The 18796-nt window shown below is 42.7% G+C and overlaps 1 protein-coding gene and 1 pseudogene across 14 annotated transcripts in view; one reads left to right on the top strand and one right to left on the bottom strand.

Annotated features, from left to right (window-relative positions):
• Positions 1-18796, bottom strand: part of ANKRD6 (ankyrin repeat domain 6) — a 197863-nt gene that overhangs the window by 67241 nt on the left and 111826 nt on the right. For 6 of the 14 annotated variants that reach the window (XM_025444491.3, XM_035697733.2, XM_025444490.3 and 3 more), the window contains one exon: positions 7321-7585. In XM_025444491.3, coding sequence (XP_025300276.1) covers positions 7321-7440 — 120 coding nt within the window. In that variant the 5' untranslated portion in view covers positions 7441-7585. Of the gene's footprint in view, positions 1-7320; positions 7586-12173; positions 12551-17550; positions 17753-18796 lie in introns of those variants that run through there. The other 8 variants (XM_035697735.2, XM_035697736.2, XM_035697737.2 and 5 more) reach the window with 5 other exon arrangements.
• Positions 14926-15484, top strand: LOC112658376 (U1 small nuclear ribonucleoprotein C-like; annotated as a pseudogene).

Genomic DNA, 18796 nt, shown 5'->3' with positions numbered 1-18796 from the left:
TTACACTCAACAATTCTATTCCCTCACTCAATGTACATGGGCCTTATTGTGTGAATACTGCATATGATGTACCTACTTAGACTTTGTAACTGTGGCAACTAATGTTCTCACACTTAGTTCTTATGGAAACCCTTTAAGTCTGGGGAGGAATTCGAGGCACCTGGCTGGCTCAACTGGTAGAGCATGTGACTCTTGATTTTGTGGTTTTAAGTTCAAGCCCACATTGGGTGTAGAGATAACTTAAAAATAAAATCTTTAAGGGATGTCTGAGTAGTGGAGAATCTGCTAAAGTTTCTCTCTCGCCCTGCCACTACCCTCGCAACCATGTGAGGGCTCTTTCTCTCTCTCTCTCTTTCAAATAAATCTTTTTTAAAAAATGAGATCTTTAAAATAAAGTTTGGTGAAGAATTTGAAACTCATGAAGTGAAGAAATTTAACTACATCAGCGGCTCTTAGCCAATGGTGATCTTGCCCCCCAGGAGATACTAAGCAACTTCTGGAATCATTTTTGGTTGTTACAACTGGGTAAAAAGGGGCACTATTGGCATCTAATGGGTGGATGCCAGAGATGCTGCTAAACATTCTACCATGCATAGGACCAATTCCCACAAAAAGCACTGCGTGACCTAAAATGTCAGTAATATGGAAGTCAAGCAACCCTGGCCACATTAACAAGTAGTTAATAAGCAATGGAGCAGGTGCCTGTACCAAGGTCTTTGAATTCCAAATCCACTGCTCATCTTCTGTGCCAAACACAGAGAGATATGGGAGATAAACTCAGACCCAGGTCAGAGTAATAGTCTGGTGGGGAGTTGTGAGTACCCACACAACAGTATCCAATTATTAGACTGAATGGGCAGCATTTCACCAGTTGAGAGTAGAGCGCATACCATGCAGGATACTTCTCTAAGTGAACTACCTGCACCAGGTTCAGAATGAATGAGTAGGCCTTATGGGGGCAGAGTGGGTATGTAGGGTCTTTCAGGAGTCTCGCAGGGAAGAATCTATAAACAGTTTCCCAACAGCAACACTACAAGCTCAACACAATTAAATATTGCCTTCAAAGTTCTTTTTTTTTAATTTTTATTTATTTATGATAGTCACACACAGAGAGAGAGAGGCAGAGACACAGGCAGAGAGAGAAGCAGGCTCCATGCACCGGGAGCCCAACGTGGGATTCGATCCCGGGTCTCCAGGATCGCGCCCTGGGCCAAAGGCAGGCGCCAAACCGCTGCGCCACCCAGGGATCCCCTGCCTTCAAAGTTCTGAGGCAAAATAATTCTCAGCCTAGGTTTCATACCAAATTGTCACTTAAGTGAGAGGTTAGAATTAAGATAATTTTTCGGACGTGCCGACTCTCAAAACATTTATCTTCCTGTTGCCTTTCTTTAGAAGTTACCAGTCACCATGCACCACCAAACTAAGGGTGACATGGGTTCCAGCAAATAGGACCTAGTACAGAGGAGCGGTGAAAGAAATTCTCAGGATGACTCTGTTTAAGCAGAACTAGAGAACAACACAGATCAAACTGGAATGAAAAGATGGATGGCTCCAGAAGGGATATCTCAAGGAAAAGAATAAACCTGACAAATACATGATAGGATCGGTCATGGAAAATTGTACTAAGAACTGCTTTACAGACTTGTTGGAGGGCAGAGGAACTCTTAATTATAAGTTTGAATAAAGCTAACCAAATTAAAAAATCAAGGCAATTATCAAGTCCAGGAAAAACAGCAAGTTATATAAAAATGGAAATGGAATTAATTATAGTACAACTCTTGGCTCACCAATGAACAGCAATTACATAATCACAGTAATTCTGAATCTGCTCAAGAATTGTGATATAACTAGACTGAGAGAGTGTGAAAGAGAAAGGGGCAATAGATTATGTCTGAAGTTGATCAATCTCTTCCATGCACTCATTCTCAGGAAGACATCACAGCTGTGCTATTCAATACAGTAGCCAACAGCCACACGTGGCATTTCAATTTTAGTTAATTAAAATTAAAAGTGAAATTCAGCTGTACTGGCAACATTCTAGGTACTGAATAGCTATGCATTGCTACCCTATTAGCACAGATATAGAACATTTCATCATCACAGAAAGTTCTGTTGGACAGTGCTGTCTACAGGATGTATCCCATCAAACCAAGGGAGTAAATCAAGAAAGAAAAAGACACGAGGGTCCAGAAACAGAAGATAAATATATTGGAAAATGGTAAATGGAATCCTTAGGATAATAGTTATATAGTGAAGAGTGACATTTGTTAGAAGGCCCTACAGGCCACCAGTCCAGACTGAAATAGGGAAGAGGGCTCCAGAGAACATCTCTTCAAAGAGACTCAGTAGAGAGACTACCTAACACATCTGAACATCCAGAGAGAAGATTAGCAACTGAGGGAGAGTTTGAGGATAGTTTGTAGTATGTACAGACAAAACCAAGGAAACAAACACAAGACAATTATTAACATCAGAGTAAACGAATTATTACAAAGGAAAAAAAAGGAAACCTAACGATAGTACCTACTACATGGGTCATCCAGAAATAAACTGGTTAAGGGGCACCTAGGTGGCATAGTCAGTTGAATGTCTGGCTCTTGATTTCAGTTCAGGTCATGATCTCAGAGTCAGGGGATCCAGCTCTGCATTCAGCAGGGACTCTGCCTGAGATTCTCTCCCTCTAACCCTCCCCCCACTCTCTCTCAAGTAATAAATCTTTAAAATAAACAATAAATAAATAAACTGGTTAAATTAACATAAAGACCAAATGCTGATATCATCTAAGTAATGACACAACTATATTGGAGAATGTACACATGCATATATGACAGCAGTGAAGAAAGAAAATTAAATCTTAAATCACCAGTTTTCATATTGTTACATCAACAGATAATGCCTCAAATGGAAAAATCACGATTGAACAATATCAGGATACCATTTATAAATGTAAACGCTAAAGGAAAACTACCTAAAAGACTGAATGTAGTTGGCTATGGAGAATCAGAAAAGGAAGAGAAACACAGTAAAAATATTTGACTTTAATCTATGTGTAGGTACAATATAAAAATTAAAGTAATACCTACTTTTTAAAAAGTTTTTATTTTAATTTGTTAGTTATCATACAGTGTAATATTAGTTTCAGGTATATGATACAGTGATTTAGCACTTCCATATCTCACCAGACAAATGCACTCCTTAATTCCCATCACTTATTTTTCCATTTCTCCCATCCACCTCCCCTCTGGTAACCTACCAGTTTGTTTTCTATAGTTAAGAGTCTGTTTCTTGGTTTGTCTTTCTCTCTCTCTCTCTCTTTTTCACCTTTGCTCATTTATTTAATTCCACACAAGTCAAATCATATAGTATTTTTCTTTCTCTGACTTATTTTGCTCTAGCACCATCTATGTTGTCACAAATGACAAGATTTCATTCTTTTCATTGGCTGCATAATATTCTGATATATATGTATATAAAATCTTGAATGATATTGCTATCTATCTGTCTTCTTTATCCATTCATCTATCAGTGGATACTTGGGCTGCTTCCGCATCTTGGCTACTGTAAATAATGCTGCTATAAACATAGGGGTGTACGCATCTCTTTGAATTAGTGTCTTTTGTTCTTTGCTGATTCAGATGCCTTTTATTTCTTTTTGTTGTCTGATTGCTGAGGCTAGGACTTCTTGTACTATGTTGAACATCAGTAGTGATAGTGGACATCCCTGCCATGTTCCTGACTTTAGGTGAAAAGCTCTGTTTTTCCCCACTGAAAATGATATTTACTATAGGCTTTTCATATATGGCTTATTAATTGGGTAAATATCCAAAAGTGCTATTGCTGGATCATAAGGTTGTTCTATTTTTAACTTTTTGAGGAACCTCCATAGTGTCTTCCACAGTGGCTGCACCAGTTTGCATTCCCACCAACAGTACAAGAGGACTCCCTTTTCTCCATAACCTCTCCAGCACCTGTTGTTTTTTGTGTTGTTGATTTTAGCCATTCTGATAGGTGTGACACACTATCACACTGTAGTTTTCATTTGCATTTCCCTGATGATATGTGATGATGAGCATCTTTTCATGTGCCTGTTGGCCAATTGTATGTCTTCTTTGGAGAAGTATCTGTTCAAGTTTTCTGCCCATTTTTAAATTGGATTATTTGTTTCTTGGGTGTTGAGTTTTATAAGTTCTTTATAATTTTAGACACTAACCCTTTACTGAATATGTAATTTGCAAGTATCTATTCTCATTCACTTGGTTGTCTTTTAGTTCTGTTGACTGTTTCCTTTGCTGTGCAGGAGATTTTTTATTTTGATGTAGTCCCAATAGTTTATTTTTGCCTTTGTTTTCCTTGCCTCAGGAGACATATCTAGAAAACAGTTGCTATGTCTAATGTTAAAGAAGTCACTGCTTGTGGTCTTTCAGAATTCGTAAGTTTTCAGGTCTCACATTTAGGTGTTGAATCCTTTTTGAATTTATTTTTGTGTATGGTGTAAGAAAATGGTCCAATTTCACTCTTTTATATATAGCTGTCCAGTTTTTCCCAACACCATTTTTTGAAGAGATTGTCTTTTTCCCATTGTACATTCTTTTTTTTTTTTTAATTTTTATTTATTTATGATAGTCACACACAGAAAGAGAGAGAGAGAGGCGGAGACATAGGCAGAGGGAGAAGCAGGCTCCATGCACCAGGAGCCCGATATGGGATTCGATCCCAGGTCTCCAGGATCACGCCCTGGGCCAAAGGCAGGCGCTAAACCGCTGCGCCACCCAGGGATCCCTCCCATTGTACATTCTTACTTCATTTTTTGAAGATTAATTGGCCATATAATTGCAGGTTTATTTGATCTATGGGTCTTTTAAAAAAGCTTATTTATTTGTTTGTTTTGGGAGGGACAGGGAGGGGTAGAGGGAAATGGAGAGAGAGAATCTCAAGTAGACTCCCCACTGAATGTGGAACCTGATGAGGGGCTCAATCTCATGACCCTGAGATCATGACCTGGGCTGAAACCAAGAGTCTGATGCATAACTAAGTCACCCAGGCACCCCATGTGTTTATTTTTGTGCCAGTACCATACTGTTTTGATTATTGCTGCTTTGTAATTTAACTTGAAACCCCGAATTCTGATTGCCTCCAGCTTTGCTTTTCTTTTTCAAGATTGCTTTAGCTGTTTGGGATCTTTTGTGGTTCCATACAAATTTTAGGACTGTTTGTTCTGATTCTATGAAAAATGCTGTTGGTATTTTGATAAGAATTGTATTTAATGTGTACATTGCTTTGGATAGCATAGATATTTTAACAATATTTTTTCTCCCAACCAATGAGGATGGAATTTTTTAATAATAAATATACACTTGGTTTTAGTCCCTGTCCTGGCTCACAGCTTCCCAAATCCTTGGAATTTCCTAAGTGATAAGAGCAATAGGAGCATCTTTTGTTACAATAGTTGATCTTTTGTCCTTAGTTCCTGAAATAGCCCCAGAATAAAAAAAGTGAAAGAAGTCTGTTCTTCATAATAAGCCCCTTTCAACCACACCTGAGTTTATGTTAATGAGGTAACTTTTTGAAAGCCCTTAAGGATGGGGGCTGGTTGCCAGGGGAACCAAACTAGGCTAGAGGGTTAACTTTCTGTCCTATCCTCTGACCTCGAAGGAGGGAGGTGAGGCTGGAGGTTGAATGTCAATCAGCAATCACCAGTGAAGCCTCCATAAAAACCCAAGAAAATTCAGAAAACTTCTGGGTTGATGAAGACATGGAAGTGCTGGGAGGGTGATGCACTCAGAGAGCATGGAAATTCTGTGCCCCTTTCCTTATACCTTGCCCTATGTATCTCTTCCATCTAGCTGATCCTCAGTTATATCCTTTCATAATAAACTGGTAATCTAGCCAACAAAAGGTCTTCCTGAGTTCTGTGACCTGCTCTAGCGAATTAATCAAACCCTAGGACGAGGTTGTGAGAACCTTTGATTATTTTTTTTAATAGGAAGAATTTTTTTAAGGTTTTATTTATTTATTCATGAGAGAGAGAGAGAGAGAGAGAGAGAGGCAGAGACATAGCAGAGAAGAAGCAGGCTCCATGCAGGAAGCCTGATGTGGGACTCGATCCCAGGACTCCAGGATCACGCCCTGGGCTGAAGGCAGGTGCCAAACCCCTGAGCCACCCAGGGATCCCCAGAGCCTTTGATTTATAACCAGTTGATGAAAAGCACAGGTAACAACCGTGCTCGGCAATTGGCATCTGAAGGGGTATTGTGGGGCTAGGCACTCTTGTGGGATGGAGACCTTAAACTGTGAGACCTGTCACCATCCCCAGATAGATAGTGTCAAAACTGAGCTAACTGCTTGGTGGTGCCAAAGAAGCACACATCAGAATCATGAAACAGAGAGACTGCATGTGAGAAACTGAAAATGTGAGCTGGCCAATTGTTGCCACAGGTTGTCAGACATTACCATTTGAAAATTAAACTGTGTTTCTCACCACAGCTCTGTCTGGGGTGGTCTGGAAGGTGGGGTTTGGAGCCAGACTCTGCAGGTACAAGTAGCAATTCAGTCACTCAACAGCTGAAGGACCCTGAGCAAGTTGCTTATATGGTTCTGTGCCTCAGTTTCCTCATCTCTACAGTGGGCACAAAAATGTACCTCTTCTAGAGGACTGTAGTTCTTAGAGCAATACTAAGTGCACAGTAAGTATCTTCCATCAGCATTATTTCATTTTTGTATTTTTAACTTGTCACCTAACTCTTTCCTCCATTTTGCTACAAAACTGCGCCCTTGGCCAGTTTGTTCTCTCATCTCCCATGGTGTCATCTGTCAGTGAGGGGTAACCAATGTCCTCCAAAGCCTACTATGCATTTTTACTGACCCCTATGAAATGAAAGCCCAAAGAGAAGGCGCCCAGCATCTGGACCAGGTCTGTCACTATACAGATGGGAACAGCGAGGTTCCCCACAGTGGATGGGCTGCCGGTCCACAAGCTAGTCTAATGCGATTATTGTACAAACACTTTTCCCAATAAATTTTTGTGTCCCAACTTCTCCAGAGACATCTCTTGTCCTTTTAGCTAAAGGAATAGGTGAGAAAAAGCCACACTGTGATTTTAAAGACTCAAATGCTAATTACAAGTCACTCCATTTGAAAAATAGCATTGAAAGCATTTTAATCCTCCTTCCTTCTCTCCAAACTGCCATCACTGGAAAAAAGAAAAAGCCAGTTCTGTGAAAGCTTCAAACCACACACAACAGTTGTACAGACAATGGTTATTAAGAGGTAGGCTTTTTCCCAGGGAATGGCTAAAGCGTTTTTTCACCCCCTTCTTGTTACCTTGGTAACTGCTACCTTGGCGCCCTTGTTGATGAGCTGAACCACATTCTCCGCTTGGCCTTTGTACGCAGCTATGAGAAGGCGTTCTGAAAGTGCAGCGACCGCATCCTGCTGGCTCATGAATTAGGAGAGAAAGAGGTTTTCAGGACAGCAGTAGTCAAGTTCTTTCGGCTCAACACGACGCCACCGGCCCGGGCAGGCACCCACGGGTAAAGATGCTCCCGATCATTAGAAGGTGTCTTTATTACTATGCCATCTTCGGGACCTGGGGATTACAAAACAGAGTTGCCATCAGCACCACTCGGCACACAGGACCGGCCACATCTCTTCTCTGGTTTTAGGGCATCTGCTGATGGCTCATTGCAGGGGGCAGGAGCTGAGTGAGGACAGGACAAGCAAGAAGCACTGTCTCTGCACACCAAGACCCCGGAACCTGGGAGGAGATGACAGCAGAGTGCGCCAGTCGCCCTCCCTTCTTCCTGTTTCAGGGACATTCCCCAGAGGACCACAGCCCAAACTGTGAGATCTGCTCTGCACTTCCATCCTGGGTTGCAGACACCTGATAGAATCCCATCAACAGGGACGTCTGGGTGGCTCAGTGGTTGAGCGTCTGCCTTCAGCTCAGGGTGTGCTCCCGGGGTCCTGGGATCGAGTCCCGCATCGGGCTCCCCGTGAGGAGCCTGCTTCTCCTTCTGCCTATATTTCTGCCACTCTCTCTCTCTGTGTCTCTCATGAATAAATAAATAAAATCTAAAAAAAAAAAAAAAAAAAAAGAACCCCATCAACATCATGGGGTTTCCAGGCCAGCCTCTGCAGGTCACTGTCCTGTGTGTATGATCACAGAGGGCCTTCTGACCATGTGCCAGGGGTCCACCACAGCTAACAGGCTCATCCCCCCTCTCTGGCGAAGGGGCCTGTGGACCACACCCCACTGAGACCCTGAGGAGTGGGCTAGATCCTTGGGATGTTGTCCTGGCATTTACTGCAGTTCTTTTGTAAGCAGTGTGGTTTCCTGAGTTCTGGGGCAGATGGAGAGCTGGGCACAGGCCCGGGGCCATCTCCCAGTTCCAATTACTGTCGGAACAACCCACGTTGGGAACAACAAGGATGCTAGAAACACTGACAGTGCGCACTGCCAGTGGCACCAGGAGGGGCTGCTTGCGTTGCCTCCGTGCTTAACAGGAAATAAAAGGCCTACTAAAGCCACCTCTAGGACATGAAGCCCCGACTCAGAGCAGCGGTCTGGACGTGGTAACCAGTAGTAAACTTAACCTCTTCTTTCCACCAAAGGGCAAATGAACAGAATTTTAAAGACTGACTCCTCTCAGTGGCCCCAGGCCACCATGAGAGCAAACCAAAGCCATTGGTAATTATGTCAAAAGTAAGGGGTTCAGGGTGCCTGGGTGGTTCAAATGGTTAAGTATCCTGACTCTTGATTTTCATTCAGGTCATGATCTCAGGGTCTTGAGATGAAGCCGTGAGGTGTATATGGAGTCTGCTTAAGATTCTCAAAAAAAAAAAAAAAGAAAAAGAAAAAAGGAGAGTTTTTGCGGGGCAAAAGAAGGAATACTTAAAAATTAAACACACTAAAAAAAAATTTAAACACACTTCTGCTAGGACATAAAGGAAGTGAAAGCTTTGTGCTTTGTGTTTTAAAACATACTTATTAAAAATACCAGTATATGCAAATGGACAGAAAACACTATGCCAAGGGGACACCACTTTTAACCCCAGGCCCTACTACACATTCTAATTTTGAAGGCCTGGAAGATACAGACATCTTTTACAGTTGCTTCCAGGCAAACCCAAGGCTCCTTTCAACCTCTAAAACTAAGGAACTGGCCATGAGGTAACTAGAAAAGGTCTGGACTGTAGGTATCTTGCCCTAACTCTCATCCTACCATGTCATTCCAGGTAAGTCATTTTGCCAACAGCTCTGAAAGGCTGGGCTTAAATGATCATATATAAATCAGACAAAAAAAAAAAAATGAAATTGGTGGGGATGAAAGGTAGCATTCTATTATGTGAAAGTACTGGCCAAATGTGAATATTATACTTTCAAAAAGGTAATGATTATCCCTCCTACCCCCTACTTGTTAATTATCAAATTTTCTCACTTCATCCATATGTTGCCCAAAATGTGGGTAAAGAATAGCAAGGAAAGAAAGCCAAGAAACCTTCACCAATCTACCCTGCTCTGCTCATTGTTGGCTCAGCAGACCTGGAGGAAGGATGCTCCAAAGCAGAGGACTCCTCTGTTAGCCATGGTCAGAGGTCCCTGGGAAGCACCAGAAATCTTGGGTGAATGAAGAATAAGCCAATTAAAGAATCAAGTTGAGGGATCCCTGGGTGGCGCAGCGGTTTAGCGCCTGCCTTTGGCCCGGGGCATGATCCTGGAGACCCGGGATCAAATCCCACGTCAGGCTCCCGGTGCATGGAGCCTGCTTCTCCCTCTGCCTATGTCTCTGCTTCTCTCTCTGTGTGTGTGACTATCATAAATAAATAAAAAATTAAAAAAAATTAAAAAAAAAAAAAAGAATCAAGTTGAGACTCAAAACAGAAACAGAGCTGGAAATGCCACTGGAAATTCCCAGGGCCCCACTGAAAGACAAGTTTGGGCTTTATGTTTCTCAGACTGTTCCACTGTTTACAAGCGGTTTGTTTTTGTAAATATTTCTTTTTTAATGAGTTAGCTCCTGGATATACTTTTATTATTATTTTTAAAGATTTTATTTACTTATTCATGATAGACACACAGAGAGAGAGGCAGAGACACAGGCAGAGGGAGAAGCAGGCTCCATGTAGGGAGCCCGACGTGGGACTTGATCCAGGGACTCCAGGATCACGCCCTGGGTGCTTAAACCGCTGAGCCACCCAGGCTGCCCTGTTTTTGTAAATATTGAAAACACTGTCTCTCTATAGATCATCCGTGGAATCTTCACACCAAGAATACTGAGCTTCTGCTCTGTTTGTCCCAATACTGCAAAAGCGCTCCAGGCCCAAGTGGCACGAAAATACAATATTAGCCGTGGCTTCCTAAATGCTCTCCCTCCACATCCACATTCTTCCATTTACTCATTTGTTGTCCTTGTACACTCAACTGCCACGTTCTCGTACCCAAACTTTTCCTGCAATGGGTGTTTGAATGCCTCAAGGACAATGGCCCAGTGCATACAAAGACTATTATCATGGCTAAAATTTCACTCATTTTACTTCAGAGCTTAGGGAATAGAGATGTCCTAGCTGCAAACTCAGTGCAGCCCATCAGCCGAGGTCACAAGCTCCAGACCAGCAGTGCTGTCCAGTCTCCCCAGCAACAGATGCACGGGTCAATGGGCCCATAGTACATGTACAGCCACTCCCCTCCTGTCCCAGACAATAAATTCAGCTCTCAGACATCTATTGCCATGGTTGCAGCCTTCTGAGATAGCCTTGTTTACATAATTACCTTTGGTAAACAGCCCTTTGCAAATCTAGCATACATTACTATTCCTTTTTTTTTTTTTTTTTTTAAGATAGAAAAACACTACAGTTGAAAAATGTTGGCCAGATTTTTTTTTTTTTAAGTTTTTCAGTTACAGCTACTTAGGAATGAAATGCTCCCCACTCCTCACCCTTCCTCTTCCCCCTTGGTCAATGCACAGCCTGCCTGAGGCACTGGGCAGCTCCAGGATATGTTGCTTATAGGATTTTGGATACTGCTCCCAACTAGAATTGCACAGAGAACTGCCTGCAAAATCAGGAACAAAATCCCAGGGTTCCAGTTCCCAGTCTGCAGTTAGCATCATCCCTGTGTGCTTGGGCATCTCATGTTCATTCTCAATTTAAATCCAGTAATAGCCTCACTTGTAGGACCTCCAGCATTCACCTACAGTTGCATTTACACTCAGGGTGGTTGGAAGGGATCAAAGTGGCTGAGTCTTATGTTTCCTTTCTATACCCCCATCCTTTTCCTTACATCCTTTTGGAGTCAGGAAATACTCAGCTTCTCGTGTGACACCTCTGAACTGACAAATTGGGCCAGGCAGAGGCAGGCTTGGGGGTGGGGAATAAGGAGGATAGAGAACACCCAATAATAAATGGTGAGGGGAGAAGAATAGAGAGGTGGCAACCAGTCTGCAATAAACGAGTTAAGTTTCACCGCCAACCTGTTGGGTACCCGGGCTGTAGCAGCCCCATTCCCTCATTAAATCTGAGCCTCCTCCTCCAAGTGGATCAGCTATCTTTCAAGACACTTCCCACTGATGGTGGTGAAGAATTTCTTCTGCCCCACATCTATCAATCACATCCCTCTCTTTGTCACAATGCTCACTTTCACTGGGTTCTAGAGAAAAACATTAAATGCAAACATGCTGCCAGTTCTTTAAGCAGAAATGAAATAAATCCGTGATCATAAATATTCAACGAGCATCCTGAATCCAGAAAGGTATTTAGCTTCCTAAGATTTCCCTCCTTTTTCCCAGCCCACTGCCCCATTTTCACTGCATTCCAATTTGCCAATGCTTTTTTCCTCTCATTGCGAATGCCAGAAGGCCACACAGCTGCTTGGTCTGTGATGCAATCTGTTTTCTTTTTATAGCAAAAGGTCTCTGAGGTTTGCTTTTGCTGGTTTCCTGAGGGTTTACAACAAAGTCTCCTGGTACCAATATCCCCAAACCACTATATTCAGTTTCCTGACAGACTAAATATCCTAGAAAAGACCTACAAATAGTCCCAGCCAGGACCTTCTGCACAGCCCACCCAGAGACAGTCCACAGGCCCCCGGAACCAGTGGTTAGGGAGCACCATCAGTGACAATAACTAGCTTTGCTCCTACTGCTCAGAGCCCTGTAGTGAAGAGAGATTGTACTCACATCCGGGGGTCCGTCCTCCCCATCCTACATGGTGGTCTGTTGCTGGATATTTGCTTTCAGTTCTTTCCTGGAGAGATCATTAGCTTCCTAGGATTGTCAAGCCCAGTGGGTCTGCATTGATTTACTCGCCTTTTTCCCTTGGGCTTCCTCTGCCAACTCTGGCCAAATCACATCTAAAAGCTTATTAAGACATCCACTCAGCTCACAATGTTTTGTGGCTTCCTAGTCTGCTCGTCACAGCTTCTCAAAGTCTTGGTCTTCAGATCTTGTTGGACTGCTCCCTCCTGCCGGCAGAGGACCTGTAACACTGCCCTATCGAAGAGTCAGGGCATAATTCACAGATGGGCGGACTGCTTTTGAATGATGCTCAGATGACAGAGAAAGGAAGTTTGCACTCTGCCAGCAGTAATGCCAGGAGAAGAGAGGAATGTGCATGTTGTAAGGGAGGGAGAATGCAGGGAGGGTCAAAACCTGTAATGAGCTGCCTTTATGGTAACAGGGAACAGCAGAGATCCAGACACTCCACCCTCCCCGGCAGAGAGTTCCAGCATCGTGACTGCAGCAGCATAGGAGTCAAGGGGCTGGGAGATAGGCTATTTCAATGTTTGTAAGCCCAGAGTCTGTCTCCCAAATGCTCCTCTAAACAGAGTCTCTGTGGGGAGAGGGCAGGCAGGAGACAGGGAACAAAGCTGTTCAAGTGCTATCAATGGCCCTAAACACCACAGAGGTGTCCTCCAGACCACTTGTTGAAGCAACAGAAAACTAACTCCCCAACTGGAGTAGCCACAGAAAGGAAGAGGGTTTTCTTTTTCTTTCTTTCTTTTTTTTTTTTAAGATTTTATTTATTTATTCATGAGACACACACACACACAGAGGAGAGAGGCGTAGAGACACGGGCAGAGGGAGAAGCAGGCTCTATGCAGGGAGCCCGATGTGGGACCTCATCCCGGGTCTCCGGGATCAGGTCCTGGGCTGAAGGCGCCGCTAAACCGCCAAGCCACCTGGGCTGCCCCAGGAAGAAGGTTTTCATTTTGACTTGAGCCACATTACCACTTTTTCCTTATTTCTAAAGCCAAAATTGTTGGTCCTCAAGATGGGAAAATGACTCTGTCAATGCAAACCCTCTAAGCATCCTCCCTCCTCAAGGCCTTGCCCCTATTTCCTTGAGGGTAGCAGCTCTTATGGGCATAAGACTGGAATGCTTCTTTGGCCATTATTTGGCTTATACCAAGGGGAGAAAAGCCAGAATCAGGGCAGTGCCTTACAGACAGACTGAATTCTGCTGGGGAGACAAAGTGCCAGTAGAATGATAGCTTATTTTTAATATACAACAATCGTACTAGTTTATCCAAAAGTGATCACCACTGGGATACTGCTACCACCACTGGAGGACAAGTGAGGTTAGAACAGAGTGCAATGTGACTCACTCCCTGCTTTAAAGAAACTGGCTCTGATAGGGCTGAATGAAGCCCAAAGGCCAGATGCCAAGTAAGAAAGGTACACCAAATGTGACAGAAGTATAAAGAAAGGGGTGGTTACTTTTCTCAGAGCTTCTGGGACATTTCCTTCTTCTGAGAATATGTACCCCACACACAGGGACTCCTCAACCTAATATTATCAATGAGGACAGTACAGCATTGGCTGTTCACAGAGCCTGGTATCCACAAACACTATCTGCAAAAGACAGGGACAATAGAGGCAAAACACCCTCTTGAACAAGCCCATGACTCATTTTACACACCTCACTACTGCAGAGGAACATGTATGCTTATTTCTGGAGCCACTAGAAGTACAGTACTTCTGAACCTGACAGTTATTGACTCGTTGAGATAATCGCCTTTGCAGGAGGCATATAGAGGCTGTTGCAATAAAGGCTGAATGACATCTGGAAACCTGTGACATCCTCTACTACCAAGAAAAGCTGCTAATAGATATAAAAATAGTTTCAGAGGCCTAAGAATATCATTGAATATAAAGTTATGATTGACAGCTTGTGGTATGGAGACCTCTTTTTACATGGGACAATAATTATTCTGGCTAGATCACCAGAGCCTCCAACTTGGGGCTACTGAAATCACATATACTGATACCCTGTACTCAGAATCCACATCAAGAGTCATTACTGAGCCTTCTTTCCATAAACAAGACCATTATGCCCTCATCTGTGCTCTTACAGTTTTCTATAAGCTCCTGTTATGGACTGAATTGTGCCCCTCCCCCCACCCCAATTCATGTGTTGAGGCCCTGACCTTCAGTGTGACTGTACTGGAAATAGGGCCTTTAGGAGGTAAATAAATTGAGGTCATAGAATGGGGCCCCCTTATAAGAGAAATACCAAAGAAAGTCCATCCCCCTATTCCCTCTCATCACACTCTTACAACTACCACCCACACACATTCTCAGAGGAAAGGCCATATGAAGACCTAGCAAGAAAGTGGCCACCTGCAAGCCAGGAAGGAAGTGCTTACCAAAAACCAAACCCTGCTGGACCCCGATCTTGGACTTCCAGCCTTGAGGACTATGAGAAAATAAATTTCTATTACTTAAGCCACTCAGTCTATGTATCTTGTTCTGGTAGCCTGAACTAAGACAGCTCCCTTCTCAGTGTAATTGCTGGCATGGGCTCAAGGCTGATCTTGCTTAGATGAAATTCCTTGAGGACAGGAACCCTGTTTTGGTTATCTTGTATTCCAGTGCCTGGGATGGTTCCTGGAATAGTTAGCTTTTAATATCTGTTAAATGGATGATAGAAAAACTAATAACTGGGGCAGCGCGGGACAGAGTGGCCAACAGCCTGCAGAGCAACATGCCTAAGTTTTATTGTGACTACTGTGACACATACCTCACCCATGACTCTCCATCTGTGAGAAAGACACACTGCAGTGGTAGGAAACACAAAGAATGTGAAAGACTACTATCAGAAATGGATGGAAGAGCAGGCTCAGAGCCTGATCGACAAAACAACGGGTCCTCCTCGCCCTGGTATGATGCCAGCCCCCCATATGGGGGGCCCTCCCATGATGCCAATGATGGGCCCTCCTCCTCCTGGGATGATGCCAGTGGGACCTGCTCCTGGAATGAGGCCACCTATGGGAGGCCATATGCCAATGATGCCTGGGCCCCCAATGATGAGACCTCCTGCTCGTCCCATGATGGTACCCACTCGGCCAGGAATGACTCGACCAGACAGATAAGGAGAGACCGGAACCTCTTTATATTCATTTTATACTACTTGTTCTACTTCACCAGGAGATCATGGTGCTGTGACTCTGGGTGTTTTCTAACAGCATGACAAGGAAGACTTGCTTCCCCTTCCTATCAAAGAGAGAATAGTTTCTGCAGGGGAATAGTGGGACAAAAAAAAAAAAAAAAAAAAAAAGGCAATTTTCATTTGTATTGTGAAATGTGAAAATAAAATTGTCAACTGTTTTAGTTAAAAAAAAAAAAAGAAAAACTAATAACTAATTGCTTTTTCTAGTCATTAACTCATCTTCAGGAGCCTGTGGATCCCATGAGAAAAAGAGGAAGTGTCAACCAAGTCAGCAAACCTTTTTCTCTTTCCCCCACAGATGAGGCAGGCTATGGCTCCTGAACCTCTGAGAGATAATAAATGGATATAGTCATTCTCTCTCCCCCCATCCCCAAAACAGAGGACCAAGGCTCCTGGGAGAGAAGAATTACCGATCTTGAGACAGATCCTACCCAGTGCCACAGGTCCATCAGCATTGCAAGCATTGGACAGCGCCACAGCCACTCCAGAATTTTCTTGCTACCCTCAATCCCAGTTGGGTAAACCACAAATGCTAAAGACAAACCAAAACAAGCAATGCCAAATTACAAGACCAATCCCCACACAATAGTTTACCTTCTATCCATACATTTCTCCCACCTACTTTTTAAATCTGCTTTTATCAGTCTTCTTTCCACTCCAATTTTCTCACTAATCTATTGTTGTTGATATTGTACTATACTATGCACTTATGGAAGAGATGGGCACAAAGAAGTATAGAAGCCGGGGAAGGGATCTTTCTTGATTAGTGTGTTAGAGGTGAAAAAAGGAATCAACAAAGTTCTCACAGAGAAGGGAAGGTGTGGGATGGGTGGTGGAGGATGTGTAGGATTTTGTTAGCTAGAGAAGGGGAGAAGAAATAGGTAGAAGAAACAGCAAGAGCAAAAAGGCAGAGTAGTCTTCAAGTACACATCATGAGTGGTAAAGACAAGCAAGAGACTGTTGCAGCTGAAGCTCATAATATGTGGGTGATGACCCAGAGATCATGCTGCAAAGTTGAGCTGTGAAAAAATGTTCATATCATGCCAAAGTTTGGTTTATATCTTGCATTTGTGATGGGCAGCTCTAGAAGTTGGTAAACAGAAGAGAAACTAGTCCTATTTTGACTCAATGTAGACTTCAAGATTTCTAAGAATTAGATTTATTATAATTATAGGTTCACGTTATACTTTCAAGATTGTATACACATGGCTTTCTTTCTCTTTCTTCATTTGTTTATTCTTTTATTCCTTCCTTTCCTCTTTTTGTTTTAGTCAATAGATCTTATTTTTTAGATCAGTTTCAGGTTTACAGAAAACTGACCAGAAAGTACAAAGGGTTTCCATGTACCCCCCCCCCAAAGCCCCCTGCCAGTTTCCCCTATTATTAACATTCTGCATTGGTGTGAAAAATGTTTTATAACTGATGAGTCAATATTGTTACATTATTACTAATTAAAGGTCATGGTTTGCACTAGGGTTTCTTCTTTGTGTGTATAGTTCCATGGGTTTGGACAAAGGTATAATGAGGTGTATACACCACTATAGTACCATACAGAATAGTTTCACTGGCCTAATGCTCTACCTATTTATCCCTCTCTTCCCTCAACTTCTGGCTGCCACTGAACTCAATACTATCTCATAGTTTTCCCTTTCTCACAACGTCATATAGTGGGAATCATATAGTATATAACCTTTTCGCTTGGCTTCTTTCACTTAGTAATATGCACTTAAGGTTTCTCCAAGTCTTTTCATGGCTTGATAACTCACTTTTGTTATCATTAAATCATATTCCGTTCTACAGATGTACCAGTTTATCCATTCATCTATTAAAGGACCTTTTCATTGCTTTCAAGTTTTAGCAATTATGAATAAAGCTGCTATAAACAAACCATTGATGTGGTTTTTGTGTGTCACACTTCTCTTTTTTTTAAATCTCATTTGGTAAATACTAAGGAATACCACTAGTAAATCATATGCTAGGAAAATGTTTAGCTTTATAAGAAACTGCTATACTGTCTTCCAAAATGGCTATTAACGTTTTGCATTCCCACCAGCTGATTTTGCATTGACCTAATTGCCAAATGGAATGGTAACTTTCAGTTCTTACCTTATATGATTTCTCTGTTGCATTAGGCACTGCTATCATCCCTTCATCACACTTCCTTCTCCTTTGGTGTCTGTGACCCAGTCTCTTCTTGTTCTCCTACCATCCCTTGAACTATTTTTCTCTCATTCAAGGGCTCTTCATTCACGGGTCCCCAAATGCAGGTCCCTGAGATTCTATCTCTGATTGCCTTCTCTGCTCATCTTCTTCTCTAGAAAATCTCAGTTACCCACCTCCCCACCCCCTGCTGTTGCTGCCCACATGCTCCTCTGCTGCCTAGATACAGACTTCTTTAGCCTCAATCACTTTCTCTGAAGCTCCATATTTTAAGCACTCAACCATTTAAAGACATCTTACTTGGATGTCCCCTATCAACATAGTCACACCAAATCATCATCCTTTTTTCAAACCCATTCCTTTTCCTCCATCCCCATTTTGGTGACCAGCTCCATCTTTCATCTATCTGCCTGTTTCCCTAATCTGGAACACTCCTCCCGTTCCTCTAATTCTCCTTCCCGTGCTCCCACATTCCATAAATTACCAAATCCTCCTGATTTGAGACAGTAATACACAGAGATTAAAAATGAGAGTTTTGAGGGGTGCCTGAGTTTTGAGGGGTGCCTGGGTGGTGCCATCAGTTAAGTGACAGCTCTTGGTTTCAGCTCAGGATGTGATCTCAGGGTCATAAGATCAAGCCCTGCGGCTGGCTTCATGCTCAGCATAGAGTACTGCTTGGGATCTCTCTCCTTTCCTTCTGCTCCTCTCACTCGTGTTCTGTCTCTCTCATATAAAGTAAATAAATCTTTAAAAAATATGAGAGTTTTGAGATCAGTTTGCTGGGCTCAAATCCCAGCTCTGGGTAAATTTCTTTGGGTAAATTTCTAATGACTCTAAGCCTGTTTTCTCACGTATAAAACAGAATAACAGTTCTTACCTCACTGGGTTGTTGCAAAGATTGAATGAGATAATACACGCACTATATAATGCCTGGCACATAGACAGTGCTCAGTAAATATAAGCATGGCTGTATGGTTGTTGCTTAAATGTTCCTTGATCTATCCTCTCTTCTCTAGCTGCATTGCCACTTGCTTTGATTTAGGAAGTCGTCATTTCTTACCTGAACTATCACAGTGATCTCCAACTGCATGCTAATGATATTTCTTGAAATTCTGCCTGTGATTATCTAAACTTGGAAACTGGGATAAGAAAGGTGAAGTACTTTTCAGCTTGTGTAATGGAATCTGCTGCT

The sequence above is a fragment of the Canis lupus genome, chromosome 12, assembly GCF_003254725.2.
Source record: "Canis lupus dingo isolate Sandy chromosome 12, ASM325472v2, whole genome shotgun sequence".
NCBI classification, from domain to species: Eukaryota; Metazoa; Chordata; class Mammalia; order Carnivora; family Canidae; genus Canis; species Canis lupus.
This window is presented reverse-complemented; position numbering and strand designations above follow the sequence as displayed.